This window comes from Ambystoma mexicanum, chromosome 1q, assembly GCF_040938575.1.
Source record: "Ambystoma mexicanum isolate Mex_15411 chromosome 1q, UKY_AmexF1_1, whole genome shotgun sequence".
Taxonomy (NCBI): Eukaryota; Metazoa; Chordata; class Amphibia; order Caudata; family Ambystomatidae; genus Ambystoma; species Ambystoma mexicanum.
In genome coordinates this window covers 573,278,170-573,301,791 of record NC_090922.1, presented here as the reverse complement: position 1 = coordinate 573,301,791, position 23,622 = coordinate 573,278,170, and the positions used below count along the sequence as shown (strand labels likewise).

The following is a 23,622-nucleotide window of genomic DNA, read 5'->3' as shown; positions in this document are numbered from 1 at the left end:
AGAAAACTTGTTTTCTGGTCCTTTCCTTTTTTCAGCAGCAGATTACAAGTCTGCACGTGTCCTGGCTTCTGGTGCTGCGCTGTCCGCCGGAGATGCTGAGTTTCTCTGCAAGATAGCTGGGTGACCTGAGGGCGACTGCCTTATAGATGATGCAGCAAGAACTGAAGGTGACTCGTGCATGCAGTGGGAGCCAGGTCGATGAGAGCCGGGGCGATGTGGTTGTATCTGCGTAGACCCCGGCCGTGTGTAGGACACTTCTCAGGGGCACAAAGGAGGACGACGGGATGCCTTCGAGGAGTGCTTTGCCCCCATCCAAGTGGGATAGGACTAGGGTTTGAACTGTGAATCAAAAGCTGTTCGGAGGGAGAAAGGGCTTGACTTTCCACAGGAGGGGGAACACCAAGCTGTCAGTTTTCTTCGCTACATGTGTCTTGGAGAGGTGTTTGTCGATGTTGAATACAAGGGACTTGGCGCAGGAGGTGAGCTCAGGTGTGAAGTCCTCAGAGTTCATGGTTGATAGCCAGGTCTGTATGTCTGGGTGTTTGGTGATGTTGGTGAGGAGTAGGAATTTGGTTGTGGAGGGGTTGAGCTTTAAGTATGCACTGGACATCCAAGACTGGATCAGAGAGAGACAGGTTTTGAACGTGTGGATATCCTTGATGGAGTTAATCTTTAGGTATAGCTGTGTGTTGTCTGCGTATACCTAAAGATGTGGATGTATTGTGGCTAGGAGGGCTTCTAGCAGCTTCATGTATAGATTGAAGATCACTGCGGAGACGATGGAACCCTGCAGGACTCCACAGGTGACGGGTCCATCTGAACAAACTGCTGGCGAGGTAGGGCTTGAAACAGCGTAGGACAAGGTTGCTGATCCCCATGCACCGATGTAAGGTGTCCATAGGCGCCTGGTGGTCTACTGTGTCGAAAGATGCAGAGAGGTCGAGTAGAACCAGGGGGGCAGGGGTGCCATCATCAAGGATGTTGAGGACGTCAGCCACCTGTATGGTTGCGGTCTCTGTGCTGCATCTGGGTCTGAACCCGGACTGCTAGGGTTGGAGGAGATTGTTGGTGTCGATGTATTGCTGCAGTTGCGCAGCTACCACTTTCTCGATGGTCTTACCCAGGAAGGGAAGATGGGTGATAGTTACCTAGGTTGTCGGGATCCACAGTGGGTTTCTTCAGTAGAGGGAGGATTTGTCCTGTTTTTACAGTTGATGGCAAGTTGCCTTGAGTTAGGGAGGTGTCGAAGGCCTCCAGGTACGGAATGAGAGCTTCTGCAGGGAGGGTCTTGAGAATGGATGCTGGGAGGATGTTATAATATCTTGGTACCTGAAGTACACCCGGACCAGCAGGTAAGATATAATGTAGGTTTATTGTAAGATGGTATCCAGGAACAACATTGGCATGTCCCCTCAAGCCAGCATATCTCTAACTGTCAAGCATAGAACCCAGCTTCAGAGAATAACACACCAACACTCCACTCATGCTGACATCACCACATTCCATGTACAGTGATGTCATCACCTCACCCAAGATACAGATTACAACAGATGTCATCTGTATACGATGTGCCTTTGAGGGCGCCCAGGGTTTCTACCAAGTCCTCTGTCTAGAGTGTTTTGAAAGTTGTCCAGGGTGTGGAGATTTCGCGAGGAGGAGCGTGGGGCGGGTCCGTGCATGCAGAGCTGGTGTTTGTGCTGGCGAATCGTGCTGATTTTGTCTATGAAGGTATTGATGGCGGTGGAATTTTTGATGGGAGTGTGGTATGGCAGGGGCGGGTAGCGGGTTGACAGTGCTTGACCGCTTTAAAGAGGGCTCTGCTTTTGTTGTCGGCTTCTGCTATGGTGTTCTGATAGCTGGTGGACTTGACTGTTGAGTTGTCGGCAGGTTGCTCAGAGTTCCTTGAGGAGTGCCAGGTCTGATGCGGTCCTGGAGTGGCGCTAGGTTTACTCTGGTTTCCAGATGACTGTTTTGTGGAGGTTGAGTTCTTGCGTGTACCAGGGTGCTGATGATTTCGGTTTGCAGGTGCATTGTTTCAGGGGCGTGTGTCAGTTGATTGAGGCTGAAAGGGTGGTGTTGAGTGTTTCCAGTACGGAGTTGCAGTTCGTGTTCGGTCCATGTAAGGTGGAGGTTGGAGAGGTCTTCCATGAGGGCTTCCACCAGGAAGTTTTTGAAGGGCCTGAAGGTTTGTCTGATTGGTTTTTGCTGGGAGTGCTTGACCGGAGTGGTGTGCAGGATGTTGAAGGGCACGGCTAGATGGTCAGAGCAGTCAAGCGGGAGAGGAGAGCTGTAGTGGAGGGAAGACAGTGCGGTGAAGATTAGGTCGAGGATGTTAGCTTTCTCGTGTGTTGTGTCTTTCGTGTGCTGTGTGATGTGTCAAAAAGACAGAGGAGCGCTTCCTTCATTGGTTTGGTGGCCTGGCTGAAGTCACGTAGGAAGATGTTGGCATGCAAGAGGGACATGGTGGTGTGACCAGGTGAGTGAAGTCTCAGGTGAAGGCAGTGTTGAGTTTGGGTGGTCTGTAGATGAGACAGAAGATGACTGTCCGTTGTGGAGAGCAGAAGGTTTGTCGACGTCATGTCCGGTGTAGGGCCACATGGTCTTGTGGACGACTCCAAGGCCTCTGCCCGTCCTCCTCAGTCGGTCTATGTGTTGGATGCTGTAGCCGTTGGGAACAAGGACTCCTAGGATGTGGCTGGAGGTAGGGTTTAGCCAGGTCTTGGTGATGAAAATTGCATGAAGGTTGTGTGTGGTGATGAGGTTGGCGATATCTGTTGCATGGGTGATAGCTGAGCAGACATTGGCAAGAATCATCTCACCAGTCTTGAATGCAGACAACTCAGCAAGAGCTTTGCGTCAATCCGACTGCTCCGTCGACTAGTTGGGAGGCATCTACTCAACCTATTTTGAGTGCCAACTCAATACTCTGAGAACCCCATATCAAAGCTGCCTAAATGTGGACTTTCCACTGGAACAGAGTTGTCTTTACAACAGCTAGACTGCAGAAAAGTGCCAAAAAGCCAGGCTTGACACAGTCGTGCCACTATCATGACAATTAATGAAGGTATTTGCAGTGGTCCTGTCCTTGGTCTGCCTTACATTTCCCTAGTAACTTGTAAAACCCCACTCTTTGCCTTTTAAGACCCTTTACAGTACTTGTGACATTTTCTGCTCAAATCACTTGCCTGCATCTCTGACTTCTTCCGGTTTGCCCCTGTTACTCTCACTCAGTCTGCATTCTCTGTGTTGGTTTCATTTACAGTGGTGGGTCTTCAGTGTTGTGCCTTATTAGTTTATATTAAAGTTTCTATTTTTATAGAACCTTGCTTGGACTTTAATTTTGATACCACTGTACTATTGTTTGTGTTGCAGCTGCACCTGCCCAGACCCCTGAAGAAGTGTAATCTGCCCTTGGCCTGTGCTTCCAAAAAAGCAAAAGGAAGTATACCAGACAGGCTATGCCTCTAACTTATTTTTAGGATCACTTCTGATTTATTAGTATTGGGCCGAGTAGGTGCTTTCAGTAACTTGAGATCTGCTGTCCATACCTTGGTAATCTTCCATTTGGATGCTGGGAATGTTATGTTATGTTACTTTGCATTTATATAGCGCCTTATGTACCACTGGTATGATCTCAAGGCGCTGGCAGGTTGAACGCCCTCGGAAACCGAAGTTCAAGTCAGAGAGAGTCATAAGGTGCGTTTGAGCACCGGATGTGTGCAGCAGGTGTGGCATTCGTGCGATAGCTGTGGTGGTTGGGAGATCAAGAGTATGTGTTCGTTCTGGCAGGTTGTTATCCAGACCGATTCTGGCTGTGTTAGGCCTGAGGAGAACGCCTAGTCTGGAGGGTATGTAACCAGCTGTGTTTAGTTAGGATCATGGGAAGTATGAGGCAAGTGATGGCATGAGAACAGCTATACCGAATGGTGTCATAGTAACGCTATGTTCTAATTGAGTGGTGGTGTAAAGAGGAGAGTAAGCGTGGAGATGTGATATGGTGGATTACCTTAGGTGATTGAGATCGAGCATACTCCAATAGTTCCATGCACTCCAAACCGTTCCATGCACTTCAGATCGTTCCATGCACTTCAGATCAGTGTCCATTGCATGCTCTTTATCTGTTCCGTGCCTTCCATCCGTTGCATGTACAGTTCTAGGCACACCATAAGTTCGATCAGTTCTATGTATTCCTTCTGATCAATGCACTTCGTCCGATCTATACATGTTATCCCTTCATCATCAGTCTGCTCATTTCTACGTTATCCATTCTCCATGCATCATCCATCCACACACTTGACCCATTCCATACACCCCGTTTCACCTGTTCCATACACATACGTCATCCGTTCTGCCCACTTCACCCGTTTCATCCATTCTGCCCACTTTACCCATTCCATCCACACTCTGTTGGTCTAGAAAAACACCCTACCATAGCATAGACGGTACATTATGTTGGCCGAAAACCAACCACATCATATGCCCAGCATTGCCAGAACAGACTCGACTGCATAACCAGAGAGCGTCCATTTTATGAAGCAGAATCCGCCATTTTGCCATTTTGCTTCTCTTGCTTTTCTGTTTTAACGCTTTGCAAAAATGAATTTAATTCCGTTCTGATCCAGCACAGAGCAAGGCCACAAGTTACATACGAGAGACCAGCCCAGACAGAAATACGTTGTCTCCCTCCCTCATAAGTCCTTGAAGGTGAGCAGAGAGGCATTTAATCACTAAACCCAGGTGCCAGCTGGTCTCGCTGGAACTGCAGAAACTGTAGAAATAGACAGAGGCATGAATTATACTCTCTTTCACGGCCCCCTTACTGGGCCCCTGTAGATCGAGCGGACCTCTAGCTCACGAATAGGAACTAGGAGATAGCAGGTCTTGGAATGTGTCTCTCCTACGAACACAGCTTGCTCACAGAACAAGAGCATTATGTTCTCTGTAACAAATAAGTGTCTGCGCCTTCGCAGATTGCAACTGTTGCTGAATAAATGTCTTAGAAGGTGTCATACTCGTCATAATTGTCAATCATCGAACCCTTGCTAAGGAAGATACATTATGGGCGGTTTTGATGAGTCACTGGCTGATATGATTGTCTTTTTGTATATATGTCACTGTTGCAGAATGCTCGCTCTCTTGCGTCTCACGAGATCTGGTAACACACGTTGCGAGACGTGAGATCCAGTCGGCCGACAGACTATTTGCTTTGCAATAAACCCTAGATTTTGGGAATCGAACCTCGTGTATGGTGATTGTGCCTTGTTTCCATACGTGAGGGTCTTCAGGGCCCGTCATCTACACCCGCTCCATCCACACTACACCCTCTCCACAGCCGCTCCCCTCCACACTCTACACCCGCTCCACACCCTACATCCACTCAAACATCCCTAAACCCTCCGCCCGCTCAACACCCTACCTCTACTCAACACCCCACATCCGCTCCACGCTATCATCCCCTCCACACCCTACATCTGCATTACACCCTACATCTGCTCCACGCTCTCATTCATTCTGCACTCTCATCCGCTCTACGGACATTCAACCGCTCCACTCACTTCATCCATTCATCACGCATTATTGGTTCAATTCATGTCACTTGTCACACACGTTCGATCCGTCCCATGTTCTCCATCAGTCCCATGCACTACATCCTTCTCATGCACTTGAATTGACTATTCTATTAGTTCCATTTATACCATGCACTCTTACATTTCATGCCATCTGTTTCATGCTCTCTACCAGTTCTGTGTACTCTGTGCACTCATCCGTATCATGTATTCATCTTTCCATCCTCTCCTTTTTATTCCTTTCCTCCATTTTGTTCTTCTCTTCCATTACATCCATTTTATCCACTTTAATGCATTCATACATTTTTTTCTTTTTATCCACTTCACTGCTTTGATCCACTTTATTCATTCTATTCCGTTTGTCCTTTTTAGTTTACATTAGAGGTTATTAGTTTTGATTTCTTGCTTGGATCTTGATGTTGGATTGTTATTTATGTTATTGTGGTTTATGATCCAGTAGTTTGGCTAGTTGAATTGCTGTTATCCCTTTTATTCCTCTCGTCCACTTTGATCCTCTTGTAAATTACATTTATTTCATTGATTTCATTAATTTCAACCACTTTACTGATCTCACACAACTTAATCTTTTTATCCACTTCCCTGCTTTGATTGTTTTTACTTATTCTATTCTGTTTGTCCATTTTAGTTTACCTTAGAGGTTATTAGTTTTCGATTGTCCTAGTGGAAGGTCTTCTCGGGTCAACCCAGATACCCCGACAGGGCCTCCTACGTTCTACAGCATGACTCAAAGGACTCTGCAAATTCAACTACATCACCCAGACCCTGATCAAACAGCACTGGCTCCTGCTGAAAGCGCATATCACCTTCAAAACCTGCTGCATCATCTACAAGGGTGTCGCCCTTAAGTCACCAACCTATCGTGATAAGAAGCTCAGCATCTTGAGAGACCAACGAGTAAGGAGATGTGCAGACTTGAAATCCACCAGTGGAGGAATCAAAGAACCAGAAGACAGGACTTTTCGGTCTATGCCCCGAAATTCGGCAACCTCCTCCCCATCAAGACAAGACTCTCCCCTTCGCTTCTTTTCAGGAAGGAGCACAAGACCCTCCGGGCAATCTGTTCCTCCCAGTTTCCTCCACTGGTTGCTTGTAGATCCCTTGATGCCCAATTGCCCTAGCTCCCTCCAGCCCCCTGTTGTAAGCTCCCTGTTCCCTTGCATCTCTGCTTCCCTCACTGTGCACTTCCTCCTATGACTTTAAAGTGCTCTGTGGCTTCCGAGACTAGGTTCATGCTCAATAAAAACCTTATTAATATATGGGTAAAAGTACCCCATACCATATTTTATAAGGCAATTCTAAGTCACCAAATAGAGGAACGAGGCTGAAGGCAGAGTTTCTTTAGAAATTCACAGAATTTGTAGGCTATTTGTAATATCCTTTTTACATACAATAGGGGGGATTGTATTACTTACAATAAAGTAATTTGTCTAAATGATGATAAAACCAATCACCTGCTAGTCTGCACACAAATCTGCCTTAAAAAAACATGACCCTAAATAGAAAGTCTTTACGATAGACGGGAATACCATCACTGTGTCAAAGGAGGTCAAAACCTTCGGCGTATACCTGGACTCCTCACGAACACGGTCTAGACAGATCAATGCATCTATCTCGTCTGCAGCCTAGACAGCTAAGCTCCTTAATGCCTGCAGACCATGCTTAACATCAGACAACTGCCTCACCCTTGCGAGAGCCCTCATCCTATCCAAATTGGATTATTGCAACATCTTCCTGGCTGGTGCATCAAATAGTAGCATTAAAAAACGCTAAGTCTCCCAAAACAATGCCCTCCGAGATGCACTAAATATTCCCAGGAGAGAGCACATCTCAGAAACGACGCAAAGCCCACTGGCTTCCAATCCAGGATAGAATTAGGTTCAAAATACAAGCAACAACTCACAAATGCCTTATTGAAACAGCCCCTAAATAACTTACTAACCTCTTGTCTCCTACTCAAACAAAACATGCTTGTGCATCCACTGCCTTCCTCCTCACAGTTCCTAAATTGAAAAGATCAAAGGCCGGAGGGTGCAGTTTCCCAGTCATAGCAGCCAAAGAATGGAACACCCTCCTGTTATCTATCAGATCCGACCCCTCCCCTACATCCTTCCACATAAAACTCAAACACTCACTTCACGTTCAAATGTTAACACCTCCATTCCTAGTAGAAACCTAGGCATATTGTAAATATCTGCAACTTCTATAAAAATTGTCCATTGTAAATTATATACCATACTGTCTATTCTATGCAAATGTACAAATGTCTATAAATGCCTTTCCAGCGCCCAGATACCTATGGGTTAGGAACGCTTTACAAATGCCAAATAAATAATAAATATTTGAGTCCACACCGTCATCCCCTTTAATTCCTGACCTCTTGCTTAATCTAATTTAAGAGATATTTCATTTGCTGGTCCATATAATCAAAGTATAATCTGTTTGTATATTAAAATGCTAACATGCAGCTCCTAATGTGTAGCAAAAAAGGATTTTAGGCAGTTTAATAAAATGCAATGAAAAAAACGTTTTTCATTTTTTGCTTTAAGTAATAAGATTAAAATCTTGCTCGCATGTGTTAAATTCCAGCGGTGCACAAATTAAACATTCTACCATAAAAGGTTTGTCAATTAAAGGCTTTCAAGTGTCCCAGAAAACTATTTTACATGAATTTGAAAGGCGTGTCACTGCTTTAATTAAGTGATGTAACAACAGCTGGAAGTCTGCCATCTGCCGTCTCAAGCAGCAGACATTGTGACTTCCTGATTGAAGTGTAAAAACTGATTATAAAAGGGTTTTGTGATGCCATTTTCCCATTACCCATCTGCTGTGATGTTACAACTATGCTGTAATAACATTATTTTCAGGCATTTATATGGACATAACAGGCTGCCATGTATACACATAATATGGGAACCCTCTATTTGACACACTGTGCAGCATTTAAAAAGTGCACACTACAGATCCCAACTAACACATGTGTAATGGGAAATTAAATAAATTGCTTTCTTACAGATCCGCAAGAATAGATACTCAATCCAGGAAAAAGAACAATGTTCTACAATTCCCTGATCTTTATCGAGGGATATACCCTTTGTCAATGATCAAGATTTGAGCAACCCACACACTCTCTCATGGGTAAAAAGACGGTCAGTAACAAGGCATCATAAGACTTCACTGAATGCCACACTCAAATAAAGACACTTGTTTTTTTTTAAATCATACTTGTCTAGTAACACTGACAGGTGTTTCAGGTCACCCAGAGTGGTCCATTGGTAGCCACCACCACAAATATATTCTGTACAAGAATTACTCACGACTGCCTGGCCTTTCCCACTGGCCCCTTTCAGAACCCAAAATTCTGCGGCGAAACCTATTTTCTTACAAAATATAATCATTTGGAGTTGCCTAGCCTATCCACTTGCAAACCGCAATGTAGGACATTCCACATGTCCCAAGGGCAACATGGGAACAGTTTTCATTAGGATGTACCTCTACATTTTCTGAGTATCAATGTGAAACCATTTCGTTTTCGACAACCTTGAATTGCATTTACTTGTTTCATTTTCATGAATTGCTCCAACAGGCTGGCAGTCACAACTGGGGCGACTGACAAGAGGCCGAGAGAAGAATAAGAATAACATATTTAGTAAACATTGATCTTCATGAACTTGGAGAATGCCTGATGGTGAGGCAGTTTTCCTGGTATTCATTGGATGGCCAATCCAGTGAGAGGACGCCGATTTACAAGAGTCACTAAAATGAGCCTAAGGCAAGAAGAGCTGATGAAGAGAGAAGCCAATCTGAAATTGCATGCGTGAATGTATACCTTTTTGGGGACAGCATCTTCAGTGGTCTCTATCTGGGACAACCTAAAATCAATAGCAGATGTTCTCATCCTCCTGGATCTATCGGCACCCTTTGATACCATCGACCACTCAATACTCAGGAACAGGCTTTCAACATTGGCATCAAAGACACCGCTCGAAATTATTTTTTTCTCCCTCCTCCTCATCCCCCCCTCTTGCTCATCCAGGACCATCAAGGATACCATGGTCTCTCTTGCCCCCCACACTTACCGATTTCTGCAATCACTCTTTTCTCATTGGATCTTTCCCCTACTGCCTTAAGCACTACCTTGTGTGCCCAGTCCTGAAAAAGCCTTCAGCAGACCCTACCTGCCCTGCCATCAACCACCCTATTTCCATCACCACTTTCCTGGAGAAGCTGGCCTTGCCCCATCTCAACACACACCAAACTTGTTGGTGGTCTCCACGACCATCAATCTGGATTCAGAGCATCCATAGGCATGGAAACTGCTCTTCTGGACATCTGTGAAGAACTGCTTGCATCTATGGACTCCAACTCCACAGCTGTCCTCATCCTTCTAGATCTCTCCTCAGCCTTTGATACAGTCAACCATTCCATCCTCATACAAAGGCTCTGCGATACCCTTGGTATCTAGGAACGGACAGTGGACTGGCTGACATCCTTTCTAACAGACCGCTCTTCCCAAATCATACTGGGCACCTTCTCCTCTCCTACTTCCTTCTCCACCTGTGGTGTCCCCCAGCGTGCTATTCTCTCCCATTTGCTCTTCAACATCTACCTAGCACTGCTTGCACGCCTCATCTCTGACTTCTCCAATTTCCTGTGTTACGCAGATGACACCACTCTTCAAACTTCCTACTGATCCTCTTGCACCCTCCATCATCCCCGACTGCCTATCTGCCACCCAGTCTTGGTGCCCCTCCAACGATCTCTGGCTCAACGCTTGTAAAACTGAGATCCTTCCCATCAGGACCCCTGCTCCCTCCTTGCCTTCACTCTGGTCACGCTCCTTGGGTTCTCCCCCTGCGCCCTCTTCTGGAGTCAGAAACCTTGGAGTCATCTTTGAACCTCTCTCTCCTTCCTCCCTCACACTCTGGACATTGCCAAAAGTCCCACTTTAAGCTCTTCCTTCTCAAAGGATTTCTCACTTTCCTGCAGAGGCACAATGTTACCAAAGCCCTGGTTATCTCTAGGCTGGACTATTCCAATAGCCTCCTCCTGAATCTACGATCTTCCACTCTGCGACCACTCCCGCTAATCCGGAATAGGGCAGCAAGACTTATCCTTGGCCTTAAGCCCAGGGACCGCACCTCTCCTGCCCTAAAAAGTCTTCACTGTCTCCCGGTTGCTGCACGGATTAAATTCAAATCCCAATCCCTCTGCATCATCCACAAGGCTGCCTGGGCCCAGGGACCACACTAACTTTATCTTACTAAATACTCTCCCTCTAGACCACTATGTCCCATTGGAACCAACTCTGTGTGTAAAGTGTTTTGCCAAACAGAGGGTAGGTGCTCGATCGCTTTGCTCAGCTGGCTCCCTCCTATGGGACAGCCTCCCCCTGACTCTGCGCCTTGAGCAGGACTTTCTTAAATTCCAGAAGCTCCTCAAGACTTTCCTCTTTACCTCTTCCTCCTTCTTTCCTTTGCTAATCCAACAGTTGCTGCGATTTATGTCCAGTACCTTATGCATCCTGAGGGCCCCAGACCTCCCACGACTCTACGGCTCAGCTTCTGTCTACCCTCAGCACTTCCCTTGGCACTCCCTCCACCCTGGAGCACTCCACTGGAGCGCTCCGCCGTGTAGCACTCAACAACCCTAGCACTTCATCTGTGGCTTGCCCATGAGCTCGGACCCCCCAGCACTTACCCCCTCTACCCTCTTCCTTGCTGTACTGGCACGTTCTGAATACTCACAAGGCATAGTTGGTTCATCCTTTCATCTGTTTCCCCACTGTTCTTATTAAATATTGTGTTTTATATTGCATTTCACTCCCTTGTTCCCACCCCTCGCCCTGTGGGAGCTTCGAAGCGGTATTTCACTTGCTGTATGAGCACCTAACAAGCAAACAATAAATACAATTAAATGAAATACACGGGGCAAAACTTTACCAAATGCAAAACATCTTCAACTGCATCCCCACACAATTAGAAACTCGACGCATCTGGAAAGCCTTCCATCTAGAAGCTGGCAGTATTGCCTCTTAGTATTAGGCAATTAAAACAAGCTCAGGTAATCAGCCAACAATCAGATTTTCTATGGCTCAATATAAGATAGTGCTGTATGGAGTGCACGCTGCTGATATCTGCAAGTTATCTATTTGCATTAACCGCAGTTCTGTGGACTTGCGTTGTTCTTTTAACTGTAAGGCAAAAGGATCTCTCATAATGGTTTCTTTGTGCAATAGGCAATAAAATATGAGGGAGTTGGGACGGGGAGTGCTAGTACACCCCCCTGAGATAATTGTCTGCTGATAAAAATAGCCAATGATTTGTGTCCCAATCCTCCCTGGCTAACAAACCATTAATAATAAAATGAGTTAAAAGCCAGTGAAAAATTGGAGCCACACGCCAATCATCCCCCACAAAGCTAACACCCAAATTAATATGAAATTCAAAACTGGGGGCTGACCCTTGAAAACCCAGCAGCTTTTAAAAAAAATGTATTTTCCAGGGTCTCGCAAGTCCAAAGGGTTTGCATGACCACACAGTGACGCCCCATAGATTGTTGCTGTCTTTGTCTGGGCCTCATAAACCTTTAAAATGATACAAAGCGGTGGACCTTGGCACATGGCCATAAAACGTGATAGTCCCCCAGAGATTGACTGAACTTAATTTTCTGTTTGTGAATGTGAGCTAGGCCAGTATCCACAGATGTAAATTGTGTTCCCAAGTAATCTAATTCCTGAACCCTTGGTACAACGTCTCCATTGCATCCATCCGATTCACTTTCACCCACTTTTTTCCATTCGCACAGGCCATCACTGCCGACTTCAAGGTGTTTATCTTCAGATCCAATGCACTCAAGGTCTATATAAACGTAAATCAGCTTTTGGAGCATGTGCAAATTGAGAACTGTCTGATCGGCATGGGCCAATATCGGAAATGCCCTACTGCCCACTTTAGGATAACCAGCCTGGGAATCCACCAGGGTGCCATGCAAACCGTTGATATAAAGTGTAAATCCCCAGATTGACCTTCAAAAACTCAGTGCACTGCCCTCGTTGCCCATAACGCACAGACGCATGGTTCTCCCTGTCGATTGCCTGCAGCACAGACAATTTCATGGACCCGAGCACAGCCCAACAGCTTTGCCCTGTTTACTTTATCCAGAACAGTGCTCAGGCCCATGAACGCCAAGAAGATTGCTTCTCCCTTAATATAAAGTGTGCCACAAGCAAATAAAGGTCAAGGCCTGGTCAGCAGTGCAACCCCAAATCTGAACCCAAACTGTATATCCGAAAGAATGGAATGAGCAAAAACCCAAGCTACAAGGCACCCTAACAATGCTCTCCCAACCAGTTTAAAAATGGTAAAGGAAGTTTCAAACAATGAAATTGTCCTATATGATAAAGAACTTGCTGGATCCCCATTTTTAAAAAGGAGGAACATAATAGCAAGCTTCCATGATGGGGGATTAGACTAGAGACTAGGAAGTATGCTTCATTTTCTGGCACACTGTTGATAACGAAGGACACAGGATGGTAAAGGCCTATAAGGTAGTGAATGCCTAGAAGTGATTTTAGGGGTTCAAACAGCATGATTCGGGAAGGCCTGAAACCAACTCAGTACACTATGATGGGAAGGAAAGGAAGAAAAAAGCTAGAGACCATATAAAATCAGCAGTTGCAAGTTGTTGGAAAACATGGAAAGACAACAGACCCGGCTTCCTAAATCGTGTTGTATGGAAAGTATTTGGGTATTTGTTTCCAAAGAAGCCAGTAGTGTATGTTTGATTGGATAGAACTACAAACTAAATATATAATTACTGGGAATCGTATAATGAATTTTCTGGAACGAACATACTAACTCTGATTTATAATATCCATTGAGTGACAAAAACAAACCACACTTATTGTGATTTTAAAATCCTTTGAAGAAAGTGGATTAAATTGATTTACCTGTCCTCATGGCTTCCAGTGCGAACATCCTTGACCGCAGCAAAACCACAAGGCACACGAGCATATTTGTTCAGATTGTCAATCAAAGTGCGCCCTACTTCCAAATAATAAGGGTCACCTGTAGCCTGTTTCAAACAAATATAAATGGCCAATAAGTAAGAGCATTGGAGCATAGTGACACTACAGCCTAGATCACGAAAGCTGCCTCATTTATGTCCGCAAGATCAGGATACTTCATGTTTACTAATATTTTCAATCAGTAAGAACAGGAGCATAAAACACACTCTTTACAGCCCAGAAAGAGAACAGTCCATCACGTGTGCATTTTGATGTACATTTTGACAGCTTTTGATTGGACTTAGCAGCTCTGCGATTAGAACAGCCATAGATGTAAAGTAAGATCATCTCGGACATCATTTATTCCTATTTCAAGTATAGAGCAGCAGCTTGCTAGATACCACACAGTCTAAGTACTTTCACACAGCTGTTGGATAATAAATAATTTCAAATCCTTTATTGAAAACAAAATCAATGTTCTGATTGCATTTGTGATTTGACCTCCAATTTATATTTTGTGTATGAAGACCAAATGAACACAATATTTGGTTATACATCAAACTGCACGGTGTCACTGTGTACAAATGGAATGCGAAATTAATTATAGAGTCAGGGTGATGATGGGCAGGGAAAGCATTTTCAGCTTGGTTATATAAAATGTAATTTGCACACAATGAGAATACATTCTTCAAATGTTAAACCAGTTTATCTTGTTCTGGCCTCTGGAAAGGAGGAGTGGTCATTGATTTCACAGTAATCTGGTCAATTAATTGCTCTGATTTGTAAAGTGTAACATTTTGCACTTTCACACCAGTGGCTGTATAGAAGCTCGCAATAGTGAAATGTAAGTTCATTTGCAACAATGATCCAGTTGTTACGGCACATAACATTAGCACTCGACTTTGATTTAACCACTATTAAGACACATGATTTTGCTTGCATGACAATATAACTGTATATGATATAACCACCGTAAGTGGTACAATGAGGATATAAATAAACTTAAGCAGGTTAAAAGAGCCAAAGGAAATGGCGTCAGAATCCAACCCAGAAAAATAAAGATGACTGGAAACGCTCAGATCACAGTTATAAGAAAGGAGTCAAAGAAGCTAAGACCAGCTATTACAACAGAGATATACAGGCATCTAATACGCCCAGCAAAATATTTGAGATAATTAAAGGGATTGAAAAACCAAAGACAATCTCAACCCCTCATACCCACCAGAGAAGACTGTGATAATGTTCAAGAAGCTTTCACTGCGAAGATACTGAAAGCAAGAAACATTATCATGGCTAGAGCTGGCGGTGATATAGTAGCTCCTCTAGGAGACACTCTCAAACTGGAAGGAAGAGAGAGTTTTAGCTTTGCTCCTATCTCAGAGGAAGAGTTATGTCTGGTAATGTCCAAAATGAAACCAACTTCATGTGCAGAGAATATATTGCCCACAAAAATCATTTTGGATCACAAAGAACTTATTTCTTCCGGTCTTGGCTAGGATGGCAAATGCATCTTTTAGCGAGGGCGTTGTGCCAAAGGAGATTAAGGACGTGACAGTAACACCGTTAGTCAAAAAAGCAGGCCTGGATCCTAAAGATCCCAGTAATTTACGTCCCATCAACCAACTCAAATTTTATCCTGAAAATTCTGGATAAAATTGCTACGAATCAAATGCAAAAACATGTGGAAGCTCTAAAGTTATTGCATGACCAAAAATCAGGTTTTCGGGCTTCTCACAGCACAGCATCTGCTATTTTGGACCCAGTAGACAAGGGCAAAAACCGGGATTCTTATGTTGCTTGACCCCAGTGCTGCTTTTGACCTAGTGGATCATCAGCTTCTACAAGAGGTGCTAGATAAAATAGCAGGTTGCTCCCCAAAAGCTCTGGCATGGCTGGCCTCATTTCTGAAGGAAAAGAGTGCTAGAGTACATTGGGTCGACAAATTCTCTGAGTCTTCCCGTTTATTTTCAGATTCCCTCAGGGAGCAAGTCTGTCTCCATTATTGTTCAATCTCTACATGAGAAGTCTCTGTGAGCTCCTAGAAAACATCTGCATATTTTTCACGAATTACGCCAATGATACACAGTTAATATTTGAACTTAAGGGAGATCATACCATCGACAGCACTAAAATAGCAGAGGTTTACAGTATTATAGACATCTGGATGCAACAGCATTGGATGTGCCTCAATAATACCAAGACCGAACTGATGATTTTTTGAACATGACAAACCAGATCCAAGTTAGGGGCAGAATATAAAGCTTTCACTATCAAGGTGGCTAATATCCCGGTAATGCCCCATGTTAAAAAACTTGGAATGATGGTAGAAGCATCAGTGGGCTCAGAAGCACAGGTCAACTATCTGCATAAAAACACTGCTTACTACCTGCGCCTTCTGAAAGCGATAAGACCATATATTAATGAAGAAAATACAGCCACCACTGCGAGAGCAATCATACTGTCACGCCTGGACTATGGCAACGCCCCATTACTTAGAGCCACCAAGAGGGAAGTGGAAAGGTGCCAAGTGAAGGAAAATTAGGCAGTCCGCATAGTCAAGGGAATCAAAAACAGAACACATCAGGGAGAAGAGCTCTACACTGTCTCCGAGTGGAAGATAAGGTTAAATTCAAAGCCATGACGATAGTGCACAGGTGTTTATTTGGAGAAGCTCTGAGCTATTTTAAAAAACAATTCACCTTCTACACACCTCGGAGATGCCTAAGATCAGCTGACATGTGCCTTCTGAGTATATCCTGTGCTAATAGAGCACTAGGACGAGGAAGAACTTTCCCGTTCAGCGCAGCAAGATATTGGAACAAATTGCCTCTTGTCCTTCGGCACGAGGGGAACCATTTAAGTTTCAGGAAACTGCTTACAACCTTCCTTTTCCAATAAAATGTGCCTCAAAGGCACTGGGCCACTTTATCAGGCTGGTTCTTCTAATTGCTAATGGAGATTAAAATTAGATGGTTTTTCTTTTGGGCTCGCCGCGCCCTGATGCCTGCGGGTTTTCGGCACGTTAGAAGTATGCACATAAACGGTGCGTGCGTGCGTGTGATGGAAATATCACAATATGCTTATGTGCACTACATTTGTTTACTTTCCTTCTGTGTGACTGCACATACATAGCCAGTTAGCTTGCTTGGAAAAACACTTTCATTGAAAGAGAGCGCTTTTGTCAGTCGCAATGCATCGCTCGGGACATTCTTCTGTATGTTGCCCATTAGCTTGAGATGGTATTCCACATTTATGAAAGATTCCTACTCCTTTGTTTGAGACATGAACAAATCAGGAGATTCCTGAATCTACTGTATTTGTTCAAATTGCATTAGATTACGTTTTGTAATGTTTCTGTGCACTGTACAAGTCTAGTCAGGGTGCAATCAATCCTTCAATTCTTCTGCAAAAAGTATTTCTACATCACTGACCACTTCTAATCATCACCCTCAACATAAACTTCTTACTAGCACAGAAACCTAGATCTCCCTCAACACTGACTGCTACCATCACCCACTTTCCACAACCTGTTGGTAAGTGTGCTGAAGTGGGGTCCCTTAAGGCCCTCACCACTGTCCACTCTGACATCACCACCTCGTCTTTCGAATTAAACCACTATTCAACTCCTGTCTCCTACTGCTCACTGTTGAGGCTCTCTGTCACCCCCCCACACCTCCAAGCCCGCTTGTCACTTAACTTCTCCTTCCCTGATCTGAACCTTCTCCTCGAGTCACTTCCCACCAGTATCCCTATTGGGGGACTTTACCCTTCTCAAAAACTCTGTAGCCACCAATATTGAACTTAATTCCCTCATACTGGACCACTCCCTCTATGACCAGCCTACCCCCTTCGAAGGGAACTCTTGCCTTGGTCGTTCCCTCCATTTCACTCTCCGCCTCTGGCCTCTCCACTCAGCCCTCTCACTCAGATTACTCCATTCTTTACTTTAATGTCCCAGTCCCTCTACTCCATATGCCCCCTCTCCCTCCTTCAATGAACAGGACTAAATTCAAGCAGGATTCTGGACCCATACCCTGATGGCATGAGAACCTATGTCCTGTCTCTTTACCCTAATTCATGCGTTTTTTCCATTTACCATGCTGTGTTTGACTTCACTATGGATTTAAGACTCCCTTTGACCAATACGGCCCTGTATGCACATTCACATCTTTCAGGTCTCTGTCCAAAGCCCTGGATTCCCCTCAGCAATTCAGACACTCAAAACAAATGCCGGCACTGGCGCACATCTCAGAAACCAACCCTACTTCAAGCATAAAAAGAATTCCCTTGCTGCCATTTCCTCTGGCCTCCGCTACATCCTCACAAATCTAATCTCATCCCTTCACAATCACCCCATCAACCACATCTAGCTTCCAAGCTCTGTTCACAACTCCACAACAGCCCCCCTCTCTCCTAACTACTTTGCCTACTACTTTTTCTCCAATATCTCTAAAATCTATCCCCATCCACCTCCTGCCACCACCTCTCACCATACCCCCCTTCTGCTAGACTACTTCTCTGCTACCCATCCCTACAGATAAGAGATCAGCCACTTGACTCCTAAAAATAGGGGAAAATTCCTAAAAAAAACTTTTAAAAAAGGAGGAGTAAAAATCTCACACTTAAAATTTTTCAAAAGCACTGCCCCTGCGCCTCAACTACCAAATTAGCACCCACCCTTTTGCAGCACACATTCATCTTCATGGTTTGCTCCTCAACCTGTGAAAGGCTTTCTCCCAATCAGCTTCCCTCATCACTCTGAGCCCTTCAACCTCTCTCTTTGCTGGACTCTTCCCTGTCTCCTTCAAATCTTCAGCATTCCTACCCCTTTTGAAGAAACCCTCTGCTCACTCAAACGTCCCAGCAAACTATCAACTGGTTTCCCTCCGACCTCATTGTTCATAGGTCCTTGAGTGGGTAGTTTAAAACCAAATCAATAAGTGCCTTGAGGTTAATGGCCTTGGATATCCAGTTCAATCTGGCTTTCATAAGTGAACACTTCACCAAGATTGCACTTCTGCATGCATGTCTCCAACTTTCTCTGTAATGCTCACCACTTCAAACTCTTTTCTATGCTCATCCTCTACGGCCACTCAGCCACTTTCAGAACTGTTCACCGCTCTTCTATCCTCCTCACTATCCAGGACCTTGGATTTTGTAAATCTGTCCAAACCTTGACTGCCTCCTACCTGAGAAATCGCTCCTTTAAAATCTCCTAAATGGCAGTCCACTTCCTCCTGTCCTATCTCCTTCCAGCCTGATCACCTTGCTCCCTCAGCCAACGCTCACAACCTTGGGGTCCACTTTGATAGCGATCTTCAACAGGAACAATTCATCACTACCATCACCAGTGCTGCTCATATTAACTTTCTCAATATAAGGAAAATGTATGCATTGCTTCCTCACCACTCTACAAAAAACTCTAATTCCACCCTCGAGTACAGCAAACTAGACTACTGTTCGAGCCTACTCCTTGGCCTTGCTCGCTACTCCTTCCTCTCTCTAAACCAGGGGTCTGCAACCTTTGGATGGCCACAGGGTTTGGACGGAAACTCACATCAAATATAGCCAGCCTAGTCAATGAAGAGTGATCATGGGAGTCTTAGTCCAATACACAGCAGACCTTTGCTCTGGACAAACTCCTCAGCTTCACTACTTGCACTCTCTACAACCTACCAACACCATGCTGGTTGGCTCTCTACATTCACAAACCCTCCCTTTTCAAGTTTGTTCTTCTAGTCTACAAAGCTATAAATGGTCTTGATCCTCAGTATGTGGCTGTTGTATCTGTCTAGTTAACATCTTGTTGCCTCCTTTGCAGTCACCATCATGCCTCCCCTCACTTCTCAATCTCTCCTTCCTTGCTCTGCTCCGCTGAAACCCAGATTCTCATCACAATTAAAGTCACACCAACTGGATCGCTTCAAAGCTCATCTTAAACTTCACTTACTTGGCAAAGAAGGAGTTCCACCTAATCCCTCCCCATCTTCCTTACCCGATACAAACACTGCCTTCAAATGCTATATAATGTAATGTTGTACATTTCTACAGTACTCCTCTTTAATTTGAAGCAATTGTCCATAGGTTATTGTTACCTTTGTAAGTAACTTCTTTTTTGTTATTTATTCTACCCCCGTCTACCTTTCAACTCTGTTCAGAGCCTCAAACTAGCTCCCCATGTGTTCTCATGTATGTGCTATTTTACAGGCACCCATCTACAAGTGTGTTATTGAACGCTATTTCTGATGGTATTTAACATCAATGTTCTTCAAATAAATACAAATAATTTGCATAGGGCACATTCTTAATTCCAAATGTGTTAGCCTGTTAGTGCCTTGTGGGATGTCTTTAGATAGTGTTTTTGCATATTTTTATTATTATGGTATTTATTGAGCACAGACTTAGCTTTGAGAAGCAACGCAGCACTTTTCAGAGGTAAAACAATACAGATAGACAACAGAGCCCTTTAGGGAGGTATACAACAGTACAGATGCACAAGGGGTGCTTTTCAGAGCTAACAGAACAGATATACATCGGGGTAGGATACAGAGGGGGACAGAGGAGAAGTGCAGATGTACATGGTGGTTTGGAGGAGAGAGGTGGACAGCATCTAGCGAGTCAGTTGGCGCAGGGGACGACGTTATGGCCTAGGTGTTGAGGAGTGACTACTTGAAGAGGTCTCTTGAGTTCCTTTCTGAATTGTAGGATGATGGGGGCGAATCTGATGCTGATGGGGAGGAGGATAAAGTCTTGGGGCATAGACAGAGAAGAACAAGTTACTTTCTTACCTGGTAACGTTCTTTCGATGGGATGGTCTGACGACGCATTCCATATCTATGACAGGTAATGTCCACAGCTGTGCTGCTTCGGAAAATCTTCGGCGTCTGCGTCCTGCGTCGATGACGTTGATGCGCCGTCCGAGGACCTCCTCCGACTGCCGACGTCACCCGATGTGATAAGTATCACGCACGACGCCCATCCCCCAGAACGTGTGCCACCAGATTTCTGCCAGTCAGACACAAGGCCTTGCGGAACGCAAGCTGCAATCGCAAAAGAAATTTTGCAGCGGGGAAGGTAGGGAGGGAGCGATATGGAATACGTCGTCGGACCATCCCATCGAAAGAACGTTACCAGGTAAGAAAGTAACTTGTTCTTCGAGGGGATTGGGTCCTCTGACGTATTCCATATCTATGACAGACTCCCAAAGCAGTACCAAGCAAGGAGGTGGGAAAAGAATTTAGAACACAAATTTAGCATGCCCAATCAAATTGCGGAATAAAGGACTGCCTTGCCAAAGGCCAGATCCTGCACTCTGATGGAATCGAGGGAATAGTGACGTACAAAAGTATCTACTGAAGCCCAGGTGGCTGCAGCACAGATGTGACGAATAGGAACTCCCCTCTGCAGGGCAGTAGACGCAGCCACTCCCCTGGTAGAATGGGCCCGTAAGCCAGACGGAGGGTCCTTACCCCGCCATGCGGTAACACTCGGAGATAGCTAAAATAATCCAACGAGACAAAGTCTGTTTCGTCACAGCCTTTCCCAAACGCTTTCCAGCATAACAATGAAAAGTTGATTGTCCACTCTGACCCGGGACATGCGCGAAATATAAAAGCTCAACGCTCTCCTAGGATCAAGCCTATGGAGCCTCTCCTCTTCCTTAGCAGGATGTGGAGGAGGATAGAACGCTGGAAGAACAACCTTCTGGCTCAAATGAAATTCCGAAACCACCTTCGGAAGAAAAGGACAAACTCTAAGGACAAAGAAGGGTGGCTTAACTGAAAGTGCCTGTAACTCACTCTGCGAGCGAAGTAACCGCAACCAAAAACAGTTTTCAGAGTCAACAGTCTCAAAGGGCAAGAATGCAAAGGCTCAAACTGAGCACCCATAAGAAACTTAAGAACAAGGTTGAAATCCCAACCGAGAACCAGAAAAGGTGACGGAGGGAACACATTAGTGAGCCCTTTCAAAAACTGAGAAATTAAAGGAATCTTAAAATAGGAACATTCTTCAGACGAGCGCTTAAATATGGTCCCCACTTGCAAGCCCCTGTGGGCCAAGGAAAGCAAAAAAGACCGAACCATGGGAATGTCACATTCAAAAAGGATCCACATTCTTAACTCTGCACCAGTTGCAGAACTTTCTCCAACGGCAACGGGACAGAGACTTTGTTGCCGGCCGCCTGGCCAAGAGCAACACCTCCATCACGTCTTCAGGGAGGTCCCAATCCTTATAGCTCAACCTTTCAGAAGCCAAGCGTGAAGGTTGAGGGATCTGACCTCTGGATGGAGAACCTGACCCCTCTCCCATGAGAGCAGATCGTCTCGGTAGGGAAGATGACGTGGAGGGCAGATGGACAAGTCGAGAAGGTCCAGGTACCACGTCCTCCGGGCCTACGCCGGAGCAATGAGGATCATCCGGGAACCGAACCTCCGTAACCTCTGCAGTACTTGCGGGATGACGGGGACTGAAGGAAACACGTACAGCAGTGGGAATGACCTCTCCACCACGAACGCGTGTCCTAAGGATCCTTTTGGAGGAAATTCCCGCGAGCAGAACTCGCACTTCTGGCTGATACTGGAGGCGAAGAGATCCACTTGAGGGGTCCCCCAAAGGGCGAAGATCTCCAGGAGAATCTCCTGAGCCAGCTCCCACTCGTGAGAGACCGTGCTCTGCCTGCTCAGAGCGTCCGCCGTCTCGTTGTCGTCTCCGGCCAGATGAACAGCCGAGATCGAAACTTCCTGCTGGATGGCCCAGAACTCGAGCTGCATCGCCTCCCTGCACAGAGGAAGTGACCCTGCCCCCCCCCCCTTTATTGAGGTAGTGCATGGCCACCGTGTTGTCGATTAGAATCAGGACACTCTTCCCTCGCACAGTCGGCAGAAAAGCCTTCAGGGCAAGCCTGACGGCCCTCAGCTCCAACAGATTGATATGGAGTATGGACTCCGATGGAGACCAACGACCGCTGACTGTCAACTCGTTGACATGAGCTCCCCATCCCGTGAGGGATGCGTCCGTCACGATCGTCACCTCCGGCCAGGGCAGCCAAAATGGGGCCCCCCTTCATCAGATTGCCTTCGACAGCCCACCACAGAAAGTCCTGGCCGACCGAGGGTGGCACCTGAACAGGGTCCGACAGCCTGCCGGAGGACAGACCACTGGAGCTTGAGTGCCCACTGCAAAGATCTCATCCGCAGACGAGCCTCTGGCACCAGAAGAATGCAGGATGCCATGAGGTCGAGCAGTCTCAAGAACTCGGACGCTGGGAGATTGTGGGCAAGTTGAAACTTGTGCACCATCTGCTGAATGTGAAGAGCCCTCACCTGGGGAGGAAAACACTGCCCCAGGGATGTGTCTAGCACTGCTCCGATGTACGGGAGCCGCTGTGTTGGTGTCAAATGGGACTTCTTTAAATTGAGGGAGAAGCCCAGCTTGTGAAGGGAGTGGCAGGTGACGGACAGATGATCCAGGACTTGCTCGGGAGAGCTCCCCCTGATCAACCAATCGTCCAGGTAGGGGTAGACGTGAATACCCCCTTTCCTGAGATGCACTGCCACCACCACCATGAGCTTGGTGAAAACCCTCGGGGCGGAGGTCAATCCGAACGGCAGGACCCGAAACTGAAAGTGCGAGTCGCCAACCGCGAACCTCAGGTACTTCTTGTGCTTGGGATGGATCGGCACATGGAAGTAAGCGTCCTTGAGGTCGAGAGACACCAACCAATCCTGAAGTTGAAGGGCCTGGAGGACTTGAGAGAGAGTAACCATCTTGAACTTGTCCTTCCTGAGGAGTTTGTTCAAACCGCGCAAGTCCATGATGAGTCTCAATCCCCAGTCTTTCTTTCGAAATCAAAAAATAAGGGGAATACCATCCCTTGTTCCTCTCTGCTACAGGCAGGGCTTGAATTTCCTGCGCAAGAAGCGGATCCGGACTCTTCAAAGAGAGGTTCCCAGGTGGATTGTCGTGAGGCCTCTGCCGAAAAGGAAGACAGTAGTCGTGGGTTATGATCTTCAGAACCCACACATCTGA

General features: G+C 45.7%; 1 protein-coding gene across 1 annotated transcript in view; it reads right to left on the bottom strand.

Annotated features, from left to right (window-relative positions):
- EDEM3 (ER degradation enhancing alpha-mannosidase like protein 3) overlaps window positions 1-23,622 on the bottom strand; it is a 925,252-nt gene that overhangs the window by 236,092 nt on the left and 665,538 nt on the right. The window contains 1 exon segment of the mRNA XM_069641064.1: window positions 13,537-13,661. Within this exon segment, the coding sequence (XP_069497165.1) occupies window positions 13,537-13,661 (125 nt within the window).